General features: G+C 39.5%; 1 protein-coding gene across 1 annotated transcript in view; it reads right to left on the reverse strand.

The window, feature by feature from the left end:
* LOC133528657 (venom carboxylesterase-6) overlaps nt 1–27,085 on the reverse strand; it is a 39,031-nt gene continuing 11,946 nt past the window's right edge. Inside the window, exons 4-11 of the mRNA XM_061866113.1 lie at nt 23,505–23,700; nt 23,030–23,164; nt 16,902–17,037; nt 13,704–13,831; nt 12,921–13,026; nt 5,258–5,430; nt 830–1,113; nt 1–596 (exon numbers count right to left, since the gene is read on the reverse strand). Of these exons, the coding sequence (XP_061722097.1) occupies nt 413–596; nt 830–1,113; nt 5,258–5,430; nt 12,921–13,026; nt 13,704–13,831; nt 16,902–17,037; nt 23,030–23,164; nt 23,505–23,700 (1,342 nt within the window). The 3' untranslated portion in view covers nt 1–412. The remainder of the gene's footprint in view (nt 597–829; nt 1,114–5,257; nt 5,431–12,920; nt 13,027–13,703; nt 13,832–16,901; nt 17,038–23,029; nt 23,165–23,504; nt 23,701–27,085) is intronic.

Below are 27,085 nucleotides of genomic sequence, written 5' to 3' on the forward strand. Positions count from 1 at the left end.
TAGGTACTCCTTTGTTCTGTTCATGATCGAGGTGATTACGTTACATAAACCATCAAATTTTGTTTACGTTTATTTTATATCTACAATTTCAAGATTAGCTAATTGTAATTTGTAAGTAGCAAATATTAACATAAACAACAAGGTAGTTACGAAGACATAAATTAAGTAAAATCGGTACATACAACAATATTTACAACACTCAGAAACTCGAAAGCCCACTTCCCTCCGAAAATGGGATGGAGCTCTGTCAAAAGTTCCTCATGATCATCCGATGATGATAGGAAGTTTTGTTAACGTGTCACACTCATCACGAATTGAGATCACTGGTCTTTCACGTTCTTGTCGTGCGCCACGGCACTGTTAGCGTCCGCACTAAACACTGAGCACTATAAAGTCAACGGCCTTCCGGCGTTCAAGACTTGGCCGAAGAGTTGTTCTCGTAAAGCCAGTCCCAGAAGCGCACGCGCTTCGCCTCGGGGTCCTCCAGTACTGTGAAGTTGCCGTTGATGTCCAGGTAGTTGATGTGAGCTGTATCGTTCACCGGCAGCCACGTGAAGTCCACGACTGACTCGTAGTCTACGGGAGGAGTCGGGTTCCTGAAACATTGGCGATCATTTCTTAAGTATTTCGAGCTTCTTTTTGTAAATAGCAAAAAATGTAGGGACTGACTTATTATGTAACTACTTCGGTTGGGGAATACTACAGATAAGGTTTATTTAAAATATTACTGGTATAGTCATAATTAACGTAATATTCTTCGAATGCGTCCTATCTTATTTATCCCTCGTTCAACTGTGTCCCATAAGAAATTTTATTGAAAGGAACTGACCCCGTTTTAGCGAAATTCGTCCACAATTGAACCATCCGTCTAGACACTGCTAGCTCGGGAGAATCGTCGTCGAGCCTGTAGTTGAGCCTCGAGAAGTAGAACAGGTAGCCCATCTCATCGCCGTGGCAGGCGCCGGGGTGGCTGATGCCCAGCATGCGCTTGAAGAGCCCCAGGGCTCCGTCGAACGCGAACCGGTACATGTAGGTAGGGCTCGACCGAGTGCTGTTGGCGTAGAGGCGCACCGTGTCCAACAGCGGGCGCAAGAACATCACGTCGGTGAACAGCTGTGAAATGAAATAGATACACATGTGTTAATAGTCAAACTACTACTACTGTATACTGAAGTGATTACTGTGCGATGGATGTGGTGGGAGAACTATATCCTTACCACGAGTTTGACACTAGCGACTGCGTAAAGTAACTCACAATGAATCTCCCACGTACTGACATTGGTGCAAGCGAGATGCGCTGCTTTGGGTTTGCGCAGGACATGACAGTCACTAGTGTTTGAAGCCGCGTAAAATCTATGAGACGTAATCGCTCTTGAAGTACAGAAAATAATGATGAACTTTCGTGGGCTCAATTTTTATACTGGTGGCGACATGCTCTTTGACATCTGTCTCCAGTGGCCGACGGACAACACTCTAATATTACTTTACAGTGACCAAATTTACATTCTGAACATTCCGGTCGACTTACTTATTTTTAACGAAGATTTCACAATGATAATATGAAACAATGATAGGTATTCAGAGTGTGTTGCAATATTATCGGCTCGTAACTTTTTCCAGGAATAGAATTCACTTATTGTATGGTATGAAATGCCAATAATAACTCTAGTAATAGGGATTGCAAACCGGATTGATTTTCAATCCGGCCGGATCCGGCCGGATTTTGGCCATATTCCGGCCGGATCCGGCCGGACCGGATCCGGTTTGGTATAGGTATATTGAAGTTAATTAAATGTCATATTTTTCTAGTTTTTTGGGTAATACGTATTCCTAAATCTATAATTTGAAGTAAATAAATAACTTCTTAACAATAAAATAGAACTTGGTAGTAAAAAGACTAAAAAGTGTTACAATGTCTATATCAGTTTAATAACAAAATATGAAATCGGTCATTTATTATATTTAACCATTCAGATGTGCTCAAATTTTCGATTACAATTATAAATTTGATTAGTTTCCAAGCCCGATGATGGGATGTGGGGTGGGAATTGGAACTCCTTGAAAGGACATGTTTTTGTTACAGTTCTTTGATTGAATTCTTTGTAACGTTGACATCCATTCTAGTAAGAAAGGAAGATATTTTACTTTTAACCAAAATGATATTAAATGTGCTCCAGTATCATCTTGCTTTAATTTTTTGTCCGAGAATGTAGCAGACTCTATGATAAAAAAAATGAACTTTTTTTTAATTTACAGGAAAGTATATTGGTCAAATTATAGGGAACAAAACATGACACGACGATCTCATGCAAAAAATAATAGAGTATAAGATTGAAAACCAGACATGAGTAATCAGATGGTGCGTGCAGCGAAGCGTCGTTTCATTCACCACAATGTCTCCTCTTCCTCTATGGCCGATGTTTGGAAGTTCCTTAAATCACTGGGGCTGGGTAAGCAAGGTGCTGGATGCGATGGCACTGCTTTTTCACTTAACGAACTCAATAGGCACTTTGCATCTGCTCTGTCCGTTAACGATCGCATTAAGGCAACAACTCTTTCAATTATTTCGTCCCTTCCCTCCTCTTCCCTGTCTGTTTTCTTCTCTTTCAACCCAACCTCTCAAACTGATGTAAAAGACATTGTTCGGGCCATCAAATCTAAAGCCGTTGGTTGTGATGATGTGAGTCGTCACATGATAGTCGCAATTCTTGATTGTGTGCTTCCTGTGATAACTCACATCATCAACTTTTCTTTGGTAAATGGCGAATTCCCTGAGCTCTGGCGGAAAGCATTTGTTATTCCTCTTCCCAAAATTAGTAATCCTACCTTGCCTAGTAATTTCAGACCCATCTGTATCCTCCCTTTTCTATCGAAGATCGCTGAAGCCACGGCTCACAGACAACTCTCTGACTTTATACACTCTAACAAACTGTTGAGCCCGTTTCAGTCTGGTTTTCGACCTGGCCACAGTACTTGTACTGCTCTCATTAAGGTAACTGATGACATCAGACGTGGCATGGAGGATCAATTGGTCACAGTACTCATTTTGATTGATTTCTCAAACGCTTTTAACACTGTTGATCATGACATTCTCCTTGCTCTTCTCAACCATCTAAATGTCTCATCTACAGCCCTTAGATGGTTTTCTGCTTACCTTGGGGGCCGCAAGCAAGCAGTCCGAGTTGATCGGGCTTTGTCGGACTGGTGCGATCTGGCTACTGGCGTACCTCAAGGTGGTATTCTCTCCCCGCTTCTCTTCTCCACTTTTATTAACTTCATCACCGCCGAACTTTGCTGCGCATACCATCTTTACGCCGATGATTTACAGCTCTACGACCAGTGTAAAGTAACGGATATGTTAGCCGCTACGGAAAAGCTAAACGGGGACCTCGCTCATATTCAGCAGTGGTCAGAAAAGTTTGGCCTATTTGTAAATCCCGCCAAATGTCAGGCCGTTATTATCGGTAGCTCTCGTCAGCTGGCCAAGTTGGATCTGGATACGATTAGGCCGGTGTGTTTCAATGGCACTCCTATACCTTTTAGCCCGTCTGTAAAGGATTTAGGTGTGCACTTGGATTGTACTTTGAGCTGGAGACCGCAGGTTGCCGAAATCAGTCGGAAGGTTACGGGCACCCTTCACGCTCTTAACAAACTCAGACACTTTTTGCCAGTCAAAACTAAAACTTTATTAGTTAACACCTTAATCCTACCCATTATCGACTATGGTGATGTATGCTATCCTGACTTAAATGAAGAGCTACTTGACAAGTTGGACCGTCTTCTTAATAATTGTATCCGCTTTATCTTCTGTCTCCGGAAATATGATCATGTGTCCTCGTTTCGTACCCAGTTGGGCTGGCTCCCTATTCGTCAACGGCGTAATATTCGTATGCTCTGCACTCTCTATTCCATTCTCAATGATCCACACTCCCCTGAATACCTTAAGTACTTCTTTCACTTTTATGGTGCTTCTCGTGACCGTCAATTTCGCTCTACTGGCAATCTCTCTCTTTCTATCCCCACTCATAGAACAAGCTTCATGTCTAACTCTTACGCCATTCAGGCAGCACGTCTCTGGAACGGTCTTCCCCCTAACATTAGAAAAGCTCCCAACAAGTTTGCTTTCAAAAAATCTTTGCGTGATTTATTTGCTGGCAGTTTAAAGATCAATTAAGTATCAGTCTCACGAATCGGTTATGTATATTATGTATATATATATGTATATATATATTTATTTATTTGTGTAATGTATGTATGTGTCTTTATGTATTTAAGTAGTTTATAATTAATTTATGTGTATTAGGACTCTAATTCTTTCAATAACAATTTCTTTTAGTTTTAAACGCGCCGCCTACAATCTTTTCTGCTTTGCCCTAAGGTTGACTGGTAGAGAATGCCTCATGGCATTAAGTTCGCCTTTTGTACATTAAGTTTGTCTTTTGTGCAATAAAGTTTTAAATAAATAAATAAAATAAATAAAAACCATCGCGGAAAGGGACTCCCTAAGAAAAGTTACTTGGATGAAATAACGAATTGGCTACACGTAGAGTAGCATGTACCAGGAGATAAAGGAAATCGCATAAGATCGAATGAGATTGTAAAGAATCAATATTTTATCTTAATTATATATATATATAATCGGAGTAAACTAAATATTGATGAGTCCAACTCTAGTCGGTAGAGTACGGCCGACTTAATCCTGCTCATTTGTTCACTATTATAAATCTCCTATCACAACATTATGACACAACATTAACTTTCTCTTTAGCATAAATTACAAATGCCTTCCATGGCATCTGCATCCTTTAATTTTTCCTTCTATTACAGTATTTATGTAATCGTCATATCGTGCCATCAACACAAAAGAAGAAGAAATCCTCTTCTGTTCCCATTTATCGTCATAATAAATATATATAAATATCTTACTAAATTCAAACTTTTCATTCATTTTTTGTTCTGTTTAACTTCATACTTCTCACCCGTCGCCTTTTCCTCATCTAAAATGCACAGCGCGTGCTGTATTTAAACGTTTTTTTATTTTACCGGATCCGGTCCGGATCCGGTGATTTTTACCGGATCCGGTAGCTCTTGAAAAGTGCCGGATCCGGCCGGATTACCGGATCCGCCGGACCGGATTGCAATCCCTATCTAGTAATCATTTCGTTCGAGGCGTTCTAAGTCGGGAGTTCCTAGCATTTTATTGTACTTAAGAGATAAAAAAAAACGCTGCGTCTCGGCTAGAGACAGCTATATTCACATCTATCAGGCTGTCGATGTTGCGCACGTCAACAGGCCGCTGCTGGAAGTAGAAGGCGCGGATGCCGTCAACGACGCTGAGCGCGCGCGCCGGGTCGCGCAGCAACTCGGGCGGCACCACCCGTCGGAACTCGCGATCCAACTCGCCCAGTAACTTCGGGTAACGCTGGAGACCTGTAATAGACAATTGTTTCTACAAAATCTTGAAACTTCATTCCTTATTTTTTTTACTTGGTTATATAGGTGCGAACTTGATCAACCAAAAATCAATTTGACAGTTCCCAGTTTGAATCAGTGCCTTGCCGCAAACTAAATCAGATCAGCTGACGCTTTGGCGCCATCTTACCGCGAACCAAACTTATGTTCGCTCCGCGAAGTGGCGCCGCGATTCACGCGCATAGTCTGGAGGGGGCTTAACAAATTTAGTACCTGGTCTATGTAATGTACATACCTAGAATAATTTAATTTACAGTGTGTAATGTACTCATACTGTAAAAAATAAATAAACAATTTCATACTGATATTGACGGTCTGGTACCGAGGTTTACCTAATATCAATATGTTATTAATTACTTATTTTCAAGTGAATTCCTTATATCAGATTTTATTTGCATATTCATCGTTTTACAAGCTTTTATTTAACTTGCAATGTAAGTATGCATTTAACTATGTACGCGTGAATGAAGTCTTGCAGGTTAAAATTGACCCATTTCCCCACTTCTAATCTAAGTAAGCTGAAGAATACATATGTAAGTCCGGTGACAATGCAATATTATGGTACCATCGAGCTGATGTGGTGATGGAAACAGGAGGTGGCCATAGAAACTCTGTGATATAACAACGCAACCTAATTGTGTTTGGCGTTTTTAAAATTGTCTTGATGAGTAATAGTTGCCTGTGGAAAGAATAGTATAGTCAGCGGTAAAAGCTTGTACAGTTGCCATCAGATATACCGGAGCGGCCAAGGTGCTCACAAATATCTGAACCCTTGAGCCCTTTTGAGCACCTTGGCTGCTCCGATATATCTCATTGCGACTGTACCAAGAATTACATTTATTTAGGACTATAATCTGAGGTTACTACGAGTATTAATAAATCGATAATTCATTAAGACTACAACGTGAAAGTGGTACACTGAGTGTACCTGCGATACAAATGAAGACATATTGTTATTATGTAAATACTGTGCGGTACGAGCAATACCGCTAGGCTTGTTTTTAATAATGCTCACCGACTGCATCACGTCAGCTTAAACCAGTATAAACTGTTCGTCGATTACGTATATTTGTCCCGTATCTAGAAGTTAAGTTAAGCTAGTCGATGCGAAATGTTTCGTGAACTTATTGTTTGCGCGGCCCACACTCGGAGGTCTTGTGTTGTGTGACATAACACACATAACTGTTTGCATAACCGACAACTCGTTTGCATGATCTTGACTAAAACTTGCCACAAATCGCTCTAGTCGGCAATCAAACAACATTAATTATGAACACAACGCAGTTAGCAACATTCATATTGACTTGACAGCAGCTCGCCATTGAGTCGTCGACATAATACAAGAGTTATTAAACTTTGACCTTTCAACAATAGTATTTTGTTGCATACCTACTTAATAATTTGACAAGTGAATGTCATATATTCATCATCAGTCTCGCAATAATACACTGAACAAATGTGGAAATCACACATTCATTCGTTCAAGTACCTAGCGAATCTGTACATAATTAGACACGTACCTTTATAAAATTTACAATTGCAACAAAATTGCGACAAGATTTTCAAGATTGTCAAGGCAGAAATAATAGGTGTCTTTCATATGTGTCTTCCTTATGTAAGGTTAAGTTACAGTTACCCTATTTTGAAGGCGAATGAAAACATCGCGAGGAAACCTGCATACATCCACAAAGAAATGCAAAGGTGTATGTGAAATCCGCAACCTGCATTGGGAGTACTTTACTATTATCACTAAGCTAAATATCAAGTAATATTGGCTACGATTATTGCAATAGTTAAGGCAAGTTACCGTCAAAAATATTTTTTGACGAACACGTTATTGCTGACTGTAGTTTCTCTCCTTTGCATTTATATCAAGTACTCCTCGAGATCTTTCTAAAGAGCCTATACTCAATGTGATTATGTTTTTCCATCGAAGAGTTCAGAGTTCCTAAGCTGGAGACTTCGTCGATCATTTGAAACCCCTACGAATCGACGTATGATTTACTGCTTGAGTAGGTCCAGAAAGCGTTTTCAAGGTTCCTTTATAAAAAAATATTCGGATTCTATCCGTACCTGTACCCGACAAAGTATCTTCTCGGCTCCCTCGGGTACAATTCCTTGGAGGTCAGGCAGAATTACTCCTTGTCATGGCATGCCGAGCCTTGCGTGGGGAGTCAGACTGTCCCGAAGTTGTTTCTGGTCTCGTACGCCTGTTTGTTCCGGACGTCCCGAGAATGGCCCTCAGACCACGACAACGCGATCTGTTGGCCGTGCCGCCGGCGCCGGCGCGCACCGTATCGCGCAGGAACTCGCCGCTGCCCCGCGCCTTCTCACTGCTCAAGTGCTCAATGCGCTCCTGGCATCGACGCCTGAATGCGATCTATTTGCTTGGCGATGGGCGGCAGTGTATAGTGAATGCTTGAGATTCTGTGTGAGGCGATGGATGCTAGGTGCTCAACTGTTCCAATTTAATTTGTCAATGTGCCATTATTATTGTTTTTTATAATTTTTAATGCTTATAATTATTAATGCTGTTAGTCTAAGTTTCGTGATGTATTGGTTCAACTGTAATGTCATGTAAACATTTTTATCAATAAAAAAAAAATATCTTCCGATTGCTGACTGTCAATCTAACATTCCTAACTGACATTAGGAAATGCGTTCTAGTAGATGCTAGGTAATAAGCTTTTTTATAATTTACGAAAACGAGTTACTGGTTCCCTTTTGGTTAATACCCGAAGCTTGCTGAGGGGCCGAAGTAAGGTACGAAATTGAAAAGCTTGATTGTATCACTATTGTATACAATACTTTTCCTACGAGTCAACAAAAATAATACATAGTATGTATCTCAGTAGATAAAAGGAATGAACAAAAGACATCAACGAGCTTCTTTTTTACTTGATTTTAATTACAGTTTTTTCCATCGTTCATAAAAGCCATGATCACATATCTGCTCTTATTGCACGATTTAGACCCAAATATTGTAACGAATTTCAGTTTAAGGTACCTACATTTATGTAAAAAATAAAAAAAGTTTGTTTAGCCTCCAATTGCCTATTGCGGCATTCGGCCATTGCACCGACTTTCCATATTTCTTAATTAGTTCACGACAATGAACATGAAAGAACTATAGTCATCGCAACCGCTACGCCTATTTTTAGGGTTATGAAGTCAATAATGTTCATCTCTCTGCGAATTAGGTCAGTGACCTTAGGTAGGTAATGCTGTAATTATAGCTACTAGAAAAAAATAAAATAAAATAAAAAGAAAATAGCCTAGTAAAGTGGTCAGTATTTCTTGACACATAAAAATCATTGAGGAATTAGACTTATTTCACGAAAAATATGGTAATCAATTGAAGGCGTTTTGTTTTCCAATGCCTGTTACACACGGCAGTATATGCCGTGAGCAGCGTGCGTCACAACTCCTCACAAGTCCACCTTTAAATTTCTAGGGTCACTACACGTTGAGCAAGCTAACACTAGCTTCATAACTGTTGTTTGACACATTGCGACACTGTTTGGCTAATGTAAAATGTTTCGGCTCAATGATAAATATCTGCATTAATACATCTGCAATCACCTTCTCCTATTTTTGTGTGGCAATTAATTTTAGTAATGATTCTTGCAAAATAGTCAGCATTTTGCAAGAATCATTACTAAAATTAATATATAAATAGACATAAAGTCATGAGCACCACTGAGCGGGAAGTAGTGCACTTTACTACTTAAAAAGTAAAAACACGCGCAAGTCTTGTACTGGCGGTATCTAGTTAATCCTAAATCTGTGGACTCGTAGATAGCATAGCGATCGAATGACAATGATAGTATGGTGTTTACTTTTACGGTAAATTGGATAAGAATATGGTGTACCGTCATTTCAGTTATTCAGAATGACATAATGAAAGCAACCAGTAGTTTCTAAAGTGTATATTAGTCGCATTAACGCGCCCCACTGCGCGTGGTCACGGACTCACGAACGACATAAGGACATAACATCCGCGATGCGGCCTTCCCATTACGCCTTACGGTGCACTGTTTGTTCTGATTGTGGTGTGTTGGATAAGAGGTTACGTAAAATGGTATTTTCTTGCTTACGCTATTCCTGCCGATGTCGGTGTTACTCTAATAATAATAATTGTATCTACTCAGGATGTTCAATAGCGTAACACAATTTCGCTGTGCAATAAAACGTGAGTAAACGATGAATCTGAATTTGATGAGACAGAATCGATATTGTTTAAACCCAGGTTAAAACGTTAAAACGGAATCGGCCTCATCTTATGAACGTATAATAGTTGAGCTCATATCCGGTGAACTTTTTTCACTCCACCAGCCCAACCCAAAAACTTCACCTGGTAGTAGATACTTACCAGACTTATTATTATCCGCAATTTGACTAGGTAAGTGAATTGTGTAGTGTGGGCGGTTGTCCGAGACCACTGGATTCGATTGTGCCCGATCAAATAGGATGGTGTAGAAGCGACGTTTCGTATGACACAACACAATTTATAATCTAAAATTGCTGATATTTTTGTAAGTGTGGACAAAAGATAACACTTCAAAATTTAATTGACTGATCAGATTGAACATTAAATTTCTCGCATGGAACTTTTTTGTAGAAATGGACTACTAGTACCATACCTCTGTAATATGGCCATCTACCTATATCCGTCGTAAAATAGTACCTCCTGCCTTCGTAATTCTACTAATCGTGAAATGACCCATTTCCAGACGAGACCGGTCTAAATGGCCATGGATACTTTATGTGCTCTGCACCTGTACCGAGCAAATACCAAGAATGTGATCGTTGGTCTAGCTCAAATACAAGGCATTTCCAAGGTAATACACGCAATGTTTATGTATAGGAGAGCGGACAGGCGGGCTGCGGAAGGACCGCCGCGGCAGTTCCGTTCACTTGCGAAACGTCGCCAAGGATTTCCCGCCAATACGGGTATGCTATCAACCTACTTATTGGTGGACTTCCTTGGCACAACAAAATACCACAATACAGAAATTACTGAGTGGAACGTATATAAGTAGGTATTTTTAGGAAAAATATTGCATGGTTTTCTGTCTGAGACAGCTAGAGCACCGATAACTTTAGATAACAAAGTAATTTATGTATGATGCTAAAAAGGAAACTTGGGCTTGATACAAAGTATTGAAAAGACTAAGCAATACTGAAATAGTTTTCTACAAAATCTGCCTTCGCCCGCGACATGAATCACGCGCACAGTTAAAAAAAACACCCCTTAGTTATTTGTTTTAAGAATAGTTATTTGTTTTACAAGTGGGCGGGATTTCACCACACCAACGCGAGCAAATACTAAGTATGAAATAAACAAAAAATATAACCAAATCAAACCCAAATAAACGTTACAAAAAATATCATTCAAAATCATCATTTAACATAATGAAACAACTCAAAATTTGCATCTGATGACTTTGCCCCACATTTGGATAAAATGCATCTTTCTCATCACTTTTTGAACAATCAAGAAGGCCTTTACCAGTTGGTGTAATAAAAACCTTTTTTTTTATAGAATTCGACAACATTTTTAAACACTGAGCCATTGTATATCAGGTCTAATTTAAGTAACGGAATGTTTAATATATGGAGAAGATATAAGATATGTAGATTCCATGATCCGTGATCCATAATCCGTTACTAAACAGTTTCGGCTTTAGCATCAGCCTAATGGTATATTAACCGATGGTACATTTTTAGCACACCCGTGATAGACTCCCGCAGTGAAACAGTTAATTATTGAAGATTGCTGTGTTAAGGCGTTAAATCCGCTATTTCTAATTTCATTATTTGTGCGATAAACAGTATAGTTATGTAAATAAGATTGAACCACAATTTGTATACTTAAAAAGTAACTAGATAAATGTATATCTTTAAATGTAATTATAATATTGAATGACAACCTTAGAGAGAGGTTGTAGGTATACATTGATTGTGACGTGATTGTATGACAATCACGATTCTATATTTAGTCATTTAGTGGCAATTTAGGATTTCACAACATAGTACGCAAATAAAAGCTTAAAGGTCATATATGTATATCAAGGTGCTTCAAACCGCCTAAGGTCAGACAAACAAGTGATTGAGTGAATTTTATAATATTGTTTACAGTACATATGGTGCTTCTTTTCCGCACTAGTGCGTAAATTAGCACATTATGTAACTATATCGAAATTTTTAAGGGTCATATGTAATACTTACTCTAAAACGTTGTACGATACATGTGCGAATAGGTAATTCGCAACTCGTGTCGATTTAAAACACTCCTTTCGGCATATTTTATCGCCACTCGTTACGAATTTCCTATTTTTCGCACTTGTATCGCAAATAACTACTGTTATCAGTTTTTCCTTGTATCGTTCTTACCTTGAAAGATATTGAGCAATTTTTATGACATTTCGCATTTGTTGTAATGTAATTGTTACACAAATTTAGGTATTTTTCTATAAATATATCATTTTATAGGATACGCGTCTTAGTTATACAAAATTGTAAAAATAGCCATGTATGTATGTATGTATGTATGTATATACTTTATTGTACATAGAAATAAAAACACGAAATTATTAAATAAACATGTAATAATTGAATGAAGTATAGCAAACAACCCTATAATGGACGTGGCACCAATAATGAGACGTAAACCACAAACCCTTTAAAATAGTACATTACGATACAAGTGCGAAAAATAGGAAATTCGAAACGAGTGGCGATAAATTAAAAGACGACCAAAGGGAGTGTTTTAAATCGACACGAGTTGCGAACTACCTATTCGCACATGTATCGTACAACGTTTTACAGTACATATGGCCCTTTAAAGGTTCGACATAGTAACGTAATATGCTAATTTTCGCACTAGTGCGGAAAAGTAGCACCATATGTACTGTAATAAGTATTTATCATCCGTTTTTAAACACTGGCAACGTTTTACCATAAACTGGAGCGATAGAGTTGCGTACATTTAAAGTTTTATTATTTACTATACAGTCAAAAACTGGAGGAAAAAAATATGTATATGTTTTCTGTGATGAAATACACCTAATTTTATTAAATACGTCGAAAACATAAAGGACGAATAGGACGTTCAATTTTTAACGCGCAAAGCGATGGAATTTTTACAGGTCTCAGTTAAATATCAAAAATACCCCAACTTTCCTCTTGAATGTTTCATAATTGGTGCCATTACCATATATGTACAGTGAGATGCGTGGGTAATTGCATAGATAAATAAATTCATTATTTATGAATGAATTCATTGATAAAGTCGCCATGCACTTTTACGGCTGATGGTATTTGAATATATGCCTGTCATGTTACTACATATTAATTCATTTTAATTGTGCGAGGTCTCTGTTTGAAGTGAATTACTTCAATTACTAGCTGAACTATGTTTACTAAATTAGGCATGTATAACTTACGTCTGAAGAGTATGATGCCCTCCTGCGCGTTATAACCTGTGAGGAAGGGTACGTCGGCGCCCGGCAGCAGCGTCCGTGGGTGCTCCGTCAGGAACGCGTCGGCCACCTGCACACGAACGTTTGGAGTTTGGACGTAGTTTACAATACAATACAAATACTCTTTATTGCACACATCAATACAGAAACACTACAAATAATACAGCACATTAAGAAGAGGTAAACAACACACAGGTAGTTTACAGTGGATACATCCTCATACATTTGTCATTTAAAATAAGGACTTATTTTACAGATTTTAGTGGGTCCTTTTCCCTAAATCACGTCCGTTTAACAACTGATTGTTGGTAAAATTTTAAAAACTTGAAGTCTGTGAGGTTGGTAACTTAAGTAATTACAAATCTCGTGTGCACTTATGTGTCAACCCCTTTGCCTTCTCCCATCTGCCTTTTTAGCCTTCAGCAGAACCAAGATTCGGAAAAGAGTCAACAGTTCACAATGAACATCATGCACATACTGTGCCTACATTCGTGGATCCCTGTTGTAAAATGGGCTACAAACAGAAATTAAATCGCTTATTTCGGGCGGAGACCTTCATGATCTTGAGGTAGCTTTGTTAATTGGACGAAAGTCTAACCTGCGGCTCTACGGCGGGTGAGAAAGGCAGGGCTACAGGGTATTCCAGATCGGCAGTCCTGCCCAGCGGGCTTGCAAGACTCATCTGCTATCACCAGTACCTCGCTCCGAGGTAACATTACCATTACCTTACAAGAAGAATAGTCTCACCTGTGGCTCCACGGCGGGCAAGAAAGGCAGAGCTACAGTGTTTTCCAGGTCGGCGCTCTTGCCCGGCGCGCCCGCCAGTCGCGCACCTGCCTTCACCAGCAGCTCGCTTGGAGTCGCTCGGAGGTAACCTTGATGTATGATAAAGATGTGTTGTATAAAATAGAGCGGGGGGCGGGGTTAGGGTCGGCAACGCGCATGTAACTCCTCTGGAGTTGCAGGTGTTGGATTTGCCATTATGAAATCGCATAATTGTAACATTTTAAGGTACATTTTATTCAAACATTTAAAATAAGGCATAATGTCGGTAGGCGAAGAAACGAGTAGATCATGCCATTTACCTGAACCAGGTATAAAAGGATGATGCTCGCCGGCGAGCGGTCACTTGTTGTGCTACCAGCGCCACGGACAGAGATAAGTACCTTAATCTGATTATTTATTTTGTACTGTATATTTAGATATGTTACCGGAAATGTATGTAATCCGTCATTGTATACAATTCCTAGGAAATGTATGTAATTCCTAAAATCGCACGGAAATGTGTAAAACAAATTATATTAGACACATTTCCTAGGAAATTTATACATTTCCTAAATAGCAATCGGAAATGTAAGATGACGACGATGATGAGTTCATGGACGCAATGGAGAAGCAAGGACACCCCGTGGAATACGCAAAGGAAATCCCCGCGAGAGCGGGACGCTCGGGCTCAATTTACTTCGTGCAGCTCGCGGGGACTGCCCGGGATCACGCGAGCGTCTACGGAGTGTCAGAGCTGCTCCATATCCGAGGAATGAAGGTGGAGGCATGGCGCGGAAAGAGGGGGCCCGCGCAGTGTCACCGCTGTCAAGGCTTCGGCCACTCCTCCCACGGCTGCCATCGGGAAGTTGCCTGCGTCCGCTGCGCCGAGTCTCACCGCGCAGACCAGTGCACCAGACCCCGCACAGTGAAGGCCACCTGCAAAAACTGCAGGGGGCCACACCCTCGAAGCCACAGAAACTGTCCGGAGTTCAAGAAGGCCTACAAAATGTGGAAAGCCGGGAAAACCTATTTCTCGGCCCCGTCCCGCCCGGGACCTCAAACTAACGCCGCGATCCAGAAGCCCACGGTGGAAGAGTCGGCGCCATCAACCCTGATGGCCCCGGCAAACCCCCCCACCCAAAGGGGGGTGTCAAGACCGCGGCAGGCAAGAGAGCCCGGGACTTCGACGAAAGCGAAGCCAGTGCCAACATCATCATCACCAGCCACCACAACCCAGGCAGCGCCAGCCCTACCCTCCGCTGCACCTCCATCTTCGCCGCCTACGCCGGCTCCAGCCGCCAGATCCACGCCGCCGTCCCCCGCTGAACAAAAGGTCGACGCACTGATCGCGCTCTTGGGCAGCCCGGACTGGCCCCAACAGCCTTTTTAGAAGGAGACACAACCACAACAAAGCCATGATCGGCCTCCGGCCGACCCCGGCCCAGAAGCCCTCGCCCCTGGAAATGGGCACAGGAAAGACCCGCCCGTTGTTACGGGCAGCGACTAGAAACCGCCAAAAATCCAAAAAGGATGGAAAGGCCACTCACACCAAAGCACTTTGGTGCAAAGAAGCAAGACAGCTCATTCAGTTGTCGGGTGTCAGACCGTCAACATCTCCAGCATCTCCTGAGGATGCCTCGTAGAGGCGATACACGTGTCGAGTTTTGTACTTTTGGTGGTGTGGGTTGTTATATTTATTTGCGTATTTATTTTTGCGGTGGAAGGGTGGGAACATTAATTGCATGTAAAAATACGCAAGTAAGTATGACAAGCTAGCACTGATTAACTAACACGTTATTTTCTCGCGGATTAGCAAAGTAATATTTCTTGCTTTAATTAGCATGGATTTCCGCAAAGTAACGCCAATTCTATTAATTATAAAGACTTACTTTAATATTGTGACATTTATAATTACTTAAATAACAGACTGATTATAGACTTACCAAACGAAAGTTTCACTTTATAAGAATAATATAAGTCGATTTTTTGATAAATACATTTTAAAAGTTACTAGATAGTTGATTTTCGAAGCTTTCATTAGTAAGATAATATGAAGATTATTATATTTTATGATATGATTGTTACCTGAACGTTGTTGTCTCAACGAGTGCTTTAATAAAAATGAAAATTCTCATTTTAACAACGTGTTTTATTACAGAAAGCATTATTTTTATACATTTCCTAATCCGATATTGGAATTATATACAATTCCTAGGAATTTTACATATTTCCTAGGACAAGTATGTATTAAATAGTTTTTGAAACCATATTTTATACATTTCCTAAATAGCTTCGGAATTGTATAAATTTCCTAGGATTTGTATACAATTCCTAGATTTCATACATTTCCGGTAACAGATACATTTATTACTGAAAATGTGGCTTAGTGTTAGAAGTATAATATTATGATTATTGTGGTTTATTAAATACTTTTACTGCTATTAAAGTATGATTTTTAAATTATAGCTTATTTAGTTTAAATTACACCTTTTAGCCCATTTAACATGTGATTCATGTATTGCCAGTAAATAAGTATCTCTCATATGAACTAAATAGCTTTACTCGCATTTGCCTAGTAAATAATTATTATTTAAAGTAAAACAATGGAAAATGACAATTGTCTTTTCTCTATTCAGTTCACGGTGTTGTTTTATTAGTATTGTTTATATTGTGTTGTATATTTATTCTTTTTAAAACAGTAATAAAAATCACTAGCTTTCAACAATGAGGCAGTTGTATTACCCTTTTTTTATCTTACTCAGCTTCATTTGTTATTTAGTTATGAGATGCCTTATAAATTCCTAATAGTAACATTTTAATATATATACAAAAATAAGTCAGGCGTACATAGGCTGCGGAGACTGCTTACCATCAGGCGGGCCGTATGCTTGTTTGCCACCGACGTAATATAAAAAAAAAACTATTTTTAAAGTTGAAAATATGTTTACAGCTGAAGCTAAATTAATCTCAATTTATATATAACTATTATATGTATCTCCTTAAGAGAACTTAGAATATTATTAGTACCCATAATAGTGCGCATACCGGACGCTTGGAGACGCTAGTGTGTATATATGCCGAGGCTCTGTGTAGGTAATGTTAAGTTATAAAACTGTTTATTGACATAGCTTTATCAATGATCCTGAATCAAAACCTAGCCCTCATAACATCCTCACTCACCGAGCAGTTCAGCCGTGCTGTTGGTGACGATGCCGAGCTCTCGGCCGAGCTCGAAGGCCCGCTCCAGCGGGTCGTGTGCGAGCGCCCATGGCGATGTCGCCAGCCCGCTTTGCGCTATCGCGCCATGGAATAAACCCTGCGACAACGACGAGTTACCACCACATTATTCAATTAAAGGAAACCTGCATTCATATATATTGAACAAAAACCATGAACTACCTAATCAGTTTGGGTAAGTCGACGGAGATTGTAACGGGCTCTCTACACACATCTTATGTGACTAAAATGGTTTGATTTTGAAAATTGTTAATTAAAATATACTTATACTCGTATATTCTATAATATTTACTAATCTGAATTTTGGGTTTAGAGTCAGTCTTTATTTAAGCTTAGGTAAATACCGAAAATAAACTTTTAAAAATATGATTGTTGCATGATATACCTATCAGCCTTGAATCCTACAGTGACGTAAGGCGATACTAACATACTTTAAAATTAATTACTTTAATCATTGTGACGAATGCTTTAAATCAACAACTTATATCAATAACTAACATGTGCTGGATCAATTAGATAACGTCGTTAAGAGCGCTCTCACAAGGAAAGTCGAAACAATGTAAAATTGATAATATTTCTCGATGAAATTCAGGACTTTGCGCTCATTATTAGACACAAAGAGTACTTGTTCCAGTAAAGGCGTCTTCTTATCTTTAGGCATACGATGTTAAATATTAGAAAAAGGGACTTATTTAATTAGTAATGATTATTTTTCCGATGGTCGTTTACGATAAACCGCGAAAAAGCACTGAATTTTGAGCTCTTATTTGTAAATTTTGAGAATTTAACTCTGCTAAAGGTAAATATTTTGTATTACTAATACCATGTACTTTAGGAATACGATACGATATTTTTCCTATATGCCTTTGAGAAAGAGAAAATCAAAGTAAAATTAATTCAATTTCTCTTCGAAACAAGTGTCAATTCCTACGAAAATCTACTTCATATCGAAGTCATTTTCATACTAAAGCAATCTGCAACATTAGCTAATACTATCGGTATGCATTAATGCTTATGAAATGCTACTATTTTTTTTTTAAACAACTCGAATATCATCGATACGCGCGCTGCGCTCGCGATCTCCGTACCACGACGGCAGAGCTTGTAGAGGCAGGACGCGTGTCGGTCGGAGGTCGGTCAGCTCGGCACGTTTTTAACGGCGACGACGAGGTTTTTTTTATCGTTGTCTGCGGCGGTGTACTCGTGGTGTACTCATACTTTATTAATAATAACACATACTGTGTGCGTGTAAACTGCGACCAGAAACTTTGATCGCAGTAATGTAAATATTTGTTCTTATAGTATTATATTACTAAATAGTAATAAAACAAACTACCGGACAACATTAAATTTATAGAATGTTATTATAATTAGCTGCATGTACAAATAGGAAATTCGCAACGAGTGTTGATCAGTTTTAAATCGACACGAGATGCGAATTACCTTTTCGCACGTGTATTGTACAACGTTTTACAGTACATATGGCCCTTGAAATTTTCGACATACGCACGTATAGTGCTAGTAACCCGCTGTAGGGCGGTAAAGTTATACAAGTACGAATGTACGTAATGTACTTGTGAAATGACCTGACATTCTATAGGTACTAAATTAAAATTGTATGATTAAATGAATATGAATAATATTAAATAGTACAAACTGACAGTTGGATGTTACAGCAAATTAAATGTTATGTTAGCCTGATGGTGACGAGGAAGGTGGTCACGGGTATGATACAAATTAATTGAACAAAGGCGTTGTATCATAATAAAGCTATAGTTTCACTACCCAACCTATTCCTAATGCAATAACGAAACATGTAAACAAGTAGGTCTTTCTAGTAAAAAAATATTATTTATTTTTATTATTATGCATAAAGTCCTAATAAATGTTATTTGGTACGAAAATACTAAATCCAGTTCAATGTAAGTACATTTGCACTGGATTTTTGTAATTTGATTGCAGATAGTTTTGTTATGGTTGTTTTCAATGTGTCACGAAGGATCAATATTGTTTTATCCATAATTGTACTGCGAGCGAGAGGGAAAATGTGGTAGTAAGAGATCGGCATACTGAGCTCGCACAGCCTGCCGCAGCGCGTAGGTACCTAATAGTAGTTTACGTGACTGCTACATAATAAAAGGCATTAAAATACACGAGTGTGTTATTACAGTATATACTAATGCACTGCGAAATTTAGGACAGAAAGTATATAAATACATACACATCAGGTACAGAATACAATCTGGGACTAGGTAGGTCAATATTATTTTAAGTTATATATCCGTACACAAATAGAAGGGTATTGATCATTAAATTGTGTTATACATGAAAAATAGAATTACAAAACACAGGAGAACCTTAATAACTAACTGAGGACGGACGGTCATCCATTGCCTCACAATGGTTTTTGCATTGCTCACAGATTTGCCTCCAACTACTGGCAAAAAGATCGCAGTCTGGAGCCGACTGGAGAAGTGCGTTGATGTAGTGCAAAGCACGAACCAGTGGTGATTGCCTGTACGTCTTCGTGCGCGCTTTAGGAGCCGCAAGTAAGTCGCGATTACGAGACCTAAAATTGAACTTTGTGTCAGTTACATACACTATTTTATCTACACACATATATTCACTAACCCAAATTACAACCAACGTTGGGGCATCGTTGCTCGCTTGGCGGAACTCGCGGATATGTGGTGGCGTCACCGAAATATTTTTATCGCTCATTTTACACGAGACTTTTGCTATAGTTACTTTAAAAACCACAAAACAAATTCATTTTATACTTAAAACTTATTAAAAGATAAACTGTACGTCAAATGGCGATAAATGAAAACTTTTTTCACGCATGTCACGCATCCGTAGTTTTTTTTTATTAATTCAGAGACAAACTAGAGTCGGGGGCCTATTCCCGTAACATTCGATACAAACTAACATTTGACGAGATTTGTCAAAATTGTATGCAATTGACATTTCATTTCGAACAAAAAGGCATCTCAACTGATATTAGAATACAGGTCAAATCGAATTGCTTCTTTTTCAGATGTTCCAAATTTAAATGCCTTAACCAAATCGATTTTGATGTGGTTATGAAGCAAATTCGGACACTATCACAGATAAGAAATTTGTTGTAACAAAACAGTTTATCGTAAAGTTGGCCATTATTTACGGATTTTGAAGGCAATCATTGAGGGTTTATGATATGTGTGTACATAAAATACCTAAACTCGCTCAACGCTGAAACGTAATAGCACTCTCAATCAAAATCTTAGTTATTTGTATTCGTAATCTTATTATTTGTTAGTATTTGATTTTATTGGGTGGAAGGGATTGACATTTAGTCACTAGGCTATGGAATATAAAAAAGGTTGCCTGTCTAATGAAATGTTAAGTACCTATCGTACCTATGCAATTTTATCTCCGGCAGGAAGTGACTCGCCCCGCCCCCACAAGATTGGCCAAGATGGAAAAACCACATCCAAGGCAAAGGGTATAGAGAGGTTTCATTGGACTTTAAACATATATTAGCCAACTAGCCACTTATGTTTCCACATCTACCCTCGAGAATGCAGCGCTCACGGCTCTATTCTGGATGGTTGGACGCCACAAGCTGCCCTGCGTTGACTGATTGCACTTCGAAAACGAGCTGGCGATGGGATCATCAGATCGCTACGCCATTATTCCGTTTATTATTATCTTGCAAATAGAGTTGATTATTTTTTAGTAAGTACCTACTTATAATTTTAACCATACTTTTATCTACATATAGATACCTTTGCTACCCAGGGGGTTAAAAAAAACTACCTACATACATAGGTAATAGTTATTTGTTTTACAATGGGGCAAAGTTGTTGTTTAACCGCTCGTGCTAATATTGATACCCGAGCAAGCGAAAGATCCCAAAATTGAACCACGAGCGTAGCGAGTGGTTCGAGAAGTGGAATCTTGAGCTTTGCGAGGGTTTCAAGGCACAAAGGGTTAAACAAACTTTGTGCCTTGAACCGAGTGAAACACAAAATTTTTCAGCACACCATCGCCAGGAAAATACTAAGTATGAAATACCAAAAAATCAAACCAAATGAACTTAATTAAAATATTATCATCCAAAATCATCATTTAAAATTTGCATCTGAATACTTTGCCCCACATGTGGATAAAATGCAACTTTTTCATTAGTTTTTGAACAATCAAGAGGGACTTTACCAGTTGGTGTGGTGAAAATTAATTATTACGTCCGTAAACATTGACAGCTGATTGGTGGGTACCTAGGTACCAATTGATAGGTATAGGTATACCGTCCAGTTTACTGATCAATCCACAATAGTAAGCACCTAATTAACCTTTTCATATATTGGTATGAGACGTGACGTCGCTAATATATACGTGCTTAAATTTACAATTACAGTTAATGATTTCGAACTAATGCCAAGGGAATAAGATTGAAAATTGAACACACACTGTAGGCTTTTCGCATTATGATTATTGCTAAATAATCCATGTCGACGCACGTATATGATATATAGATACAGTATACAATGCAGTTGATTACTTCTGCTGCACTGTATACTTTTTCTACTCGTCGACTGTAATGGTTGAATCAAGATTTCGTATACCAAACTGTAATTGGGTATTTTTCATGTATCTCAACTCAACTATAATATTCATTTCGAAACGGTTTAGTCAACTATAATGAAATTGACCAATCAGGCAATCACAGCTCGCCGCGGTCAAGAGGAGGAATTAAAACGATGGCTCAAATTAATTATTTATTTTTAGGTTTTATAGTAGAAACAAATGCTTCATGAGTCATAAACGCACATGTGACACCCTTAATATAGCAAGTTGCTTCGTAGTTGCTATTAGCAACATCCATAACTGAAACGAAAACTGCTTACCGTTGCTTGTTAGTCTCCATAGGCTACGGTGGCCAAAATTGAGAAAAAAACTGTCTAAAATCTGAATTTAGCAAGGAGCAAGTACCAAGGACTCATGAGTTACGAGTCGTTGACCAGCCCGCCGGGTCTCGGCGGCCCGGGCGCGTACGAGTATGAAGTTATCGCGGCTGCTCGCGTATTTCATATTGCTGTATTGGGACCGGGCGAAGTGCATGGTAGCGGTAAGTAAAGCGATCCCAGCGCATAAGGTGGCAAAAATTTTAACTAAGTACGGATAGCGTCTTTAACTTTCGTACACGTTATATGGCTCGAAATTAAACTTTAATTTACGATTGCTCCTAAAATATTCTTTTAAATTGTATGGTGTAATGTAAGGGACCATTGTAAGCTGTATGAAATGCTTAATAAGATAATTATTAATACTGTATCCGTGTAAATAGCTTTGCAAATGCCTCATACTATATGATATTTTTCTAGAAGTTAAGAATGGGTATAGTAAGTTATCCTTAAAAGATAGACATTCAACATCGCGGACTTTTTAGGGTTTCGTACCCAAAGGGTCAAATGGGACTTCCGTCCGTCCGTCTGTTACCAGGCTGTGTCTCATGAACCGTGATAGCTAGTCAGTTGAAATTTTCACAGATGATGTATTTCCATTGCCGCTATAACAACAAATACTAAAAACAGAATAAAATAAATATTTAAGGGGGGCTCCAATACAACAAACATAATTTTTTTGCCGTTTTTATCAATAATGGTACGGAACCCTTCGTGCGCGAGTCCGACTCGCACTTGTCCGGTTTTTTTTTGTAGACCCATGAAAGAGAGACAACCCCACCATACTTATTTTGGAGTAGTTGTATAAGATGTAGTGCATTGACGTTATCGCCTAGACTTGCGGACTCTAGGTTGCGTGACAGTCGTGCATATAGCGAAAGATTTTATTTTTATGTATTATTTTTGTTGACTCATAGAAAAAGTATTGTATATACAATAGTGATATATTATAATCAAGTTTTCAATCTCGTACCTCACCTGGGCAACTCAGGAAGCTTCGTTGCCTAAACACGGTACTCGACTGAAAAGCTCTGTATTATTTATTTCATCAGTAAGTAGTTTCATTCTTGTCTCCAAATTTCAAGACCTACATTTACATGCAAACATTAAGTTGATTCTAGGTACCTTTGACGCTGGCGATAGCATATGGAGATGTACGGAGGCGGCACCAGCGGATTCTCCGAAGATGGTAACCTTATTGGGGTCCCCACCAAAATGCTCGATGTTGTCGCGCACCCACTTCAATGCCATTACTTGATCCTGGACAAGAATCAAAATTACATTAACTAAATGAATATACGTGCGTATTGCAGCCTAATGGTGCTGTTGCATACCGCAGAATGCGGTTGCAGCCAATGTAAACAGAAACTTTAATAGGCACCACGATCCTCCAATCTTGGGATTACATTTTGTCTGCGAGTAAAGTACTTACCTTGTTACATTTTATAACAGCGATCTATATAAGCAAGCATAGGGTTTTGTGTGATTGATTTAGACTTAGCCGGTATTGAAAATAAGTAGAACACGTTTATTCAATATCAATTTAATATATTCAATTGATTTTCCACAACAACTATGTAGAGCGATCGTGTAAACTTACCTTAAGGCCCATGTTTCCAGAGACCTCTTCATTCCCCAGGCTCAAGAACCCGAGCGCTCCAAGCCTGTAGTTTAAGGTGACGAGAACAACGCCGGCGCCCACGAGGTGGTCCGGCCCATACAGGAACGAGTTGCCCGAGCCCACCGCGAACGCACCTCCGTGGATCCACACCATCACCGCCAGCTTTGGATTGTACCTTTGGTAAAACCCAACCATTTATAACTTAATATCCTTGTTACCTATACTGCTTTTCGCTTGTATCCTATGGACAGTCGTCACAGCCGGGTTCGCTTTTGGAAACTAATCTCATGAATTGATGCGGATTCTGGTTTTTACGAAAGCAACGCCATGCCAGCCGGCCCACACCCCGGAAAATGTTAATAAGGTTATTATTGTACATATTCCGTGATCTGGTCTTTCAACCCAGAGGGCTAACTGGATCTTATTGGTATTATTTCGGTTTCCTGGACGCCAATCGAAACTTGAATGATGTATAGAAATAGTCACCTGACTTCGTAGCATCGGTCATCCCGATACCTACATTTTTTCGTTTAGCATTTGTCGATGCACGATTGTCATCTTCGCTACGCCCCCCGGAGCTTTTGAAAATAAGTATCAAATAATATTTTTTCGTTGTGTGCTTCCAAGAAACTCATTGGAGTTTGAACACTTCAAACCCACGACCCCAGTTTGCAAGCCACACGACTTACTGCTAAGGCAATCACACACGATAGTGGAAATTCTCTTCTAGAAAGTTTTGGGTCACGCTTGACTCAGCAAAAACATATGTTTTAGAAATAGGATGTTTCGAAATATTTGATATGGAACACTGACCCGGTATGGGGCCTATTCGTATACCCAGAGTATGACTCATGTTGATAAGGTTCTGTGGTAATTATGAGTAGGTACATTCGCGGTTTACCACTTCCATTATGAAATGCCTAGTTCTCGTAGAGTAGGATAATGAATAGGTATAATGTTTTATACTTTTCATTGTTGTCAGGTATAGCATAAGTTAAGCAAGCAACTAATACATACCTACTAACTTAAGGGAAGTAATCTTTGACTTAATAAAATTACCTAAAATGAAATAATAATATGTTTTGCAGGAAAATCCTCAAGGAAATGGAAGTTGAATCTACGATCCACTTCATAAATCAGCTAATTTAGACATCAAATCAACATGGTCATCTTTAGATTTAGATTTTAATCTAAACAAAGAAGGATACAACTATTCAACTACATGGACATGTGACGGTCGCATTTAGAGTCAGACCTAGATAAGTTGGCAGCGATTTTGATAGCCCAGACAGTGCAAGGTCAAACATATATGAAATTATGACGTTTACTTAGCATTAGTGTAATGGTTTGCTTTAAAATCTTCTTCACATTAAGCGCTTTGTGCTGGCCGGTTTACAAAATAAAAACATTTTAAAATCAATTGGATTGAAAGTAAATTCCACAAAGTGTGAGCTGTATCCATGTGGCTCCTTGGCATTGCCTGACTTTCAGTCGGTATTGCCAGGTCTTATGTTGCTGAACAAAGAATCGTTTTCTTTATTAGGGGCACCCATTTTCGCGGAAGGGGTGGGTTCGGCGGTTCAGGCTAAGACTCAGGCGTTGAAGTCTGCTTTTTTGCATTTCGAACACTTGTCGGCGCACGTTTCACTCATTTTACTGCGAAACTGTTTTGCGATGCCTCGCGTAACGTATATCTTGAGGACTGCGCCAATTTGGAGGTTTGAACAAGACGTACACGCGTTTGATCGTGTGCTTCGACAGGGCTTAGAAGGTGTTTTAAATGTCAGCTTCGATGAGCCACAGTGGCGCCAGGCATCACTTCCTGTTCGTTATGGGGGGTTGGGGGTACGTTGCATGCGTGACGTCGGCTTGGTAGCTTTCTTGGCATCATCTCATGCGGCGGCAGGTCTTGTCACTAAAATTCTTTCTTTTGATGGTGGCAATGTCTGCGTTGCATTTTTTCAGGAAGCTCTTTCCGAGTGGTCGTCTCGCTTTGCGGGGGTTGAACGACCGGAGAACCCCTCATCCCAAAGACAGTGGGACGATATTTTGTGCCATGATTTGCATCAAGGCCTGGTGGAGGGTGCTTTTGGGAAGGATGTGGCTAGACTGAAGGCTGTCAGAGAACCGGAGTCGGGGGCGTGGCTGCATGCCTTGCCGTCACCGCACTTGGGAACCTTGCTCGATAATGACACGTTGCGGATGGCTGTGGCACTGAGAATTGGGAGCAAGGTGTGCGAGCCTCATAAGTGTAAGTGTGGGGTAATGGTAGAGGCTGATGGTCACCATGGGTTGAGCTGTTCGCGGTGCGTGGGTAGGATACCCAGGCACTGTGCTATCAACGATCTGATAAGGCGAGCTTTGGTTTCGGCGAATGTCCCGTGTATCATGGAGCCCCAGGGCCTGAGTCGTTTAGATGGTAAGAGACCGGATGGTCTTACGCTTGTTCCTTGGGCGAAAGGCCGCAGCTTGCTTTGGGATGCCACGTGTGTGAGTACTTTTGCTCCTACTCATCTCGCGCACACGGTGAACAAAGCAGGCGCAGCGGCTGAAAGTGCGGCCAAGTTAAAACATAACAAATACGCCAACCTCGAGCAAGTGTATGATTTTGTCCCGGTTGCCGTTGAGACGGCGGGGCCTTGGTGTGCCGAGGCCAAAGCCTTTATCAAGAGCATAGGGTGTCGGCTGAAAGAAAGGGGCTGCGACCCTCGCTCTGGTTCTTTCCTGGTCCAGCAAATATCACTGGCCATTCAGCGAGGCAATGCTGCCAGTATTTTTGGCACTTTTGGTCCGGGTGAAAATCAGAGTGGGGGGTAGGTTTCTATTTGTTTATTACTTTTTGTTATATAGATACTAGGTAGGCCGTTGACGAAACTTGTTGTGGATATATATTTTGTATTAAGTGACTTTTTAGTACTTAAGTTTTAAAATCTGGTTCTGCGATCTATAACTTTTTTTTTACATGAGAAATGGTCAAGATCGGCCACATATTTTTTACAAATAATTAAGAATAAGAATAAGAATAAGAATAATATTTATTTCAAGAATTTGGCATTACACGACCAGCAGTACATTGATCCCCACACTAGGCTCAGCCTGTCACGTGGGAATCTCAGAGAAGTATCAAAATGGTACGGTTCTCATTTTAACAGAATACATTATTGTTAAAGCTAAATTAAATAAGATTTTTTTAATTATATGACTAACTATCAAACTAAGCACAAAACAGTTAAAAAGGTCTCAGTAATTTGTATGTAAGTGAAAGTGTTTATGTGAGGGTATGTGTGTATATATGTGAGTATGTATGTATGAATATGTGCGTGTGTATAACTACGAAATGTGAGAGAAAACAAAATAAAAGAAAAGTAGCTGTAGAAGTTATTCATCTTTCGGGAGCAGACGCAATTGAATATTGTCGTCTACTACAGTCATTTCAAAATATCCTCTGACTCATCATAGTTCCAAGAAAGTAGTAGGGGTTGGATATGCCTTTTTGCTTCAGTTAAGTTACAGTGCCTTATGTCGCAGATTTTTACTAATTTATTGTATAAATGCGGAAA

The sequence above is a fragment of the Cydia pomonella genome, chromosome 19 (genome assembly GCF_033807575.1).
Source record: "Cydia pomonella isolate Wapato2018A chromosome 19, ilCydPomo1, whole genome shotgun sequence".
In the NCBI taxonomy this organism is placed as follows: domain Eukaryota; kingdom Metazoa; phylum Arthropoda; class Insecta; order Lepidoptera; family Tortricidae; genus Cydia; species Cydia pomonella.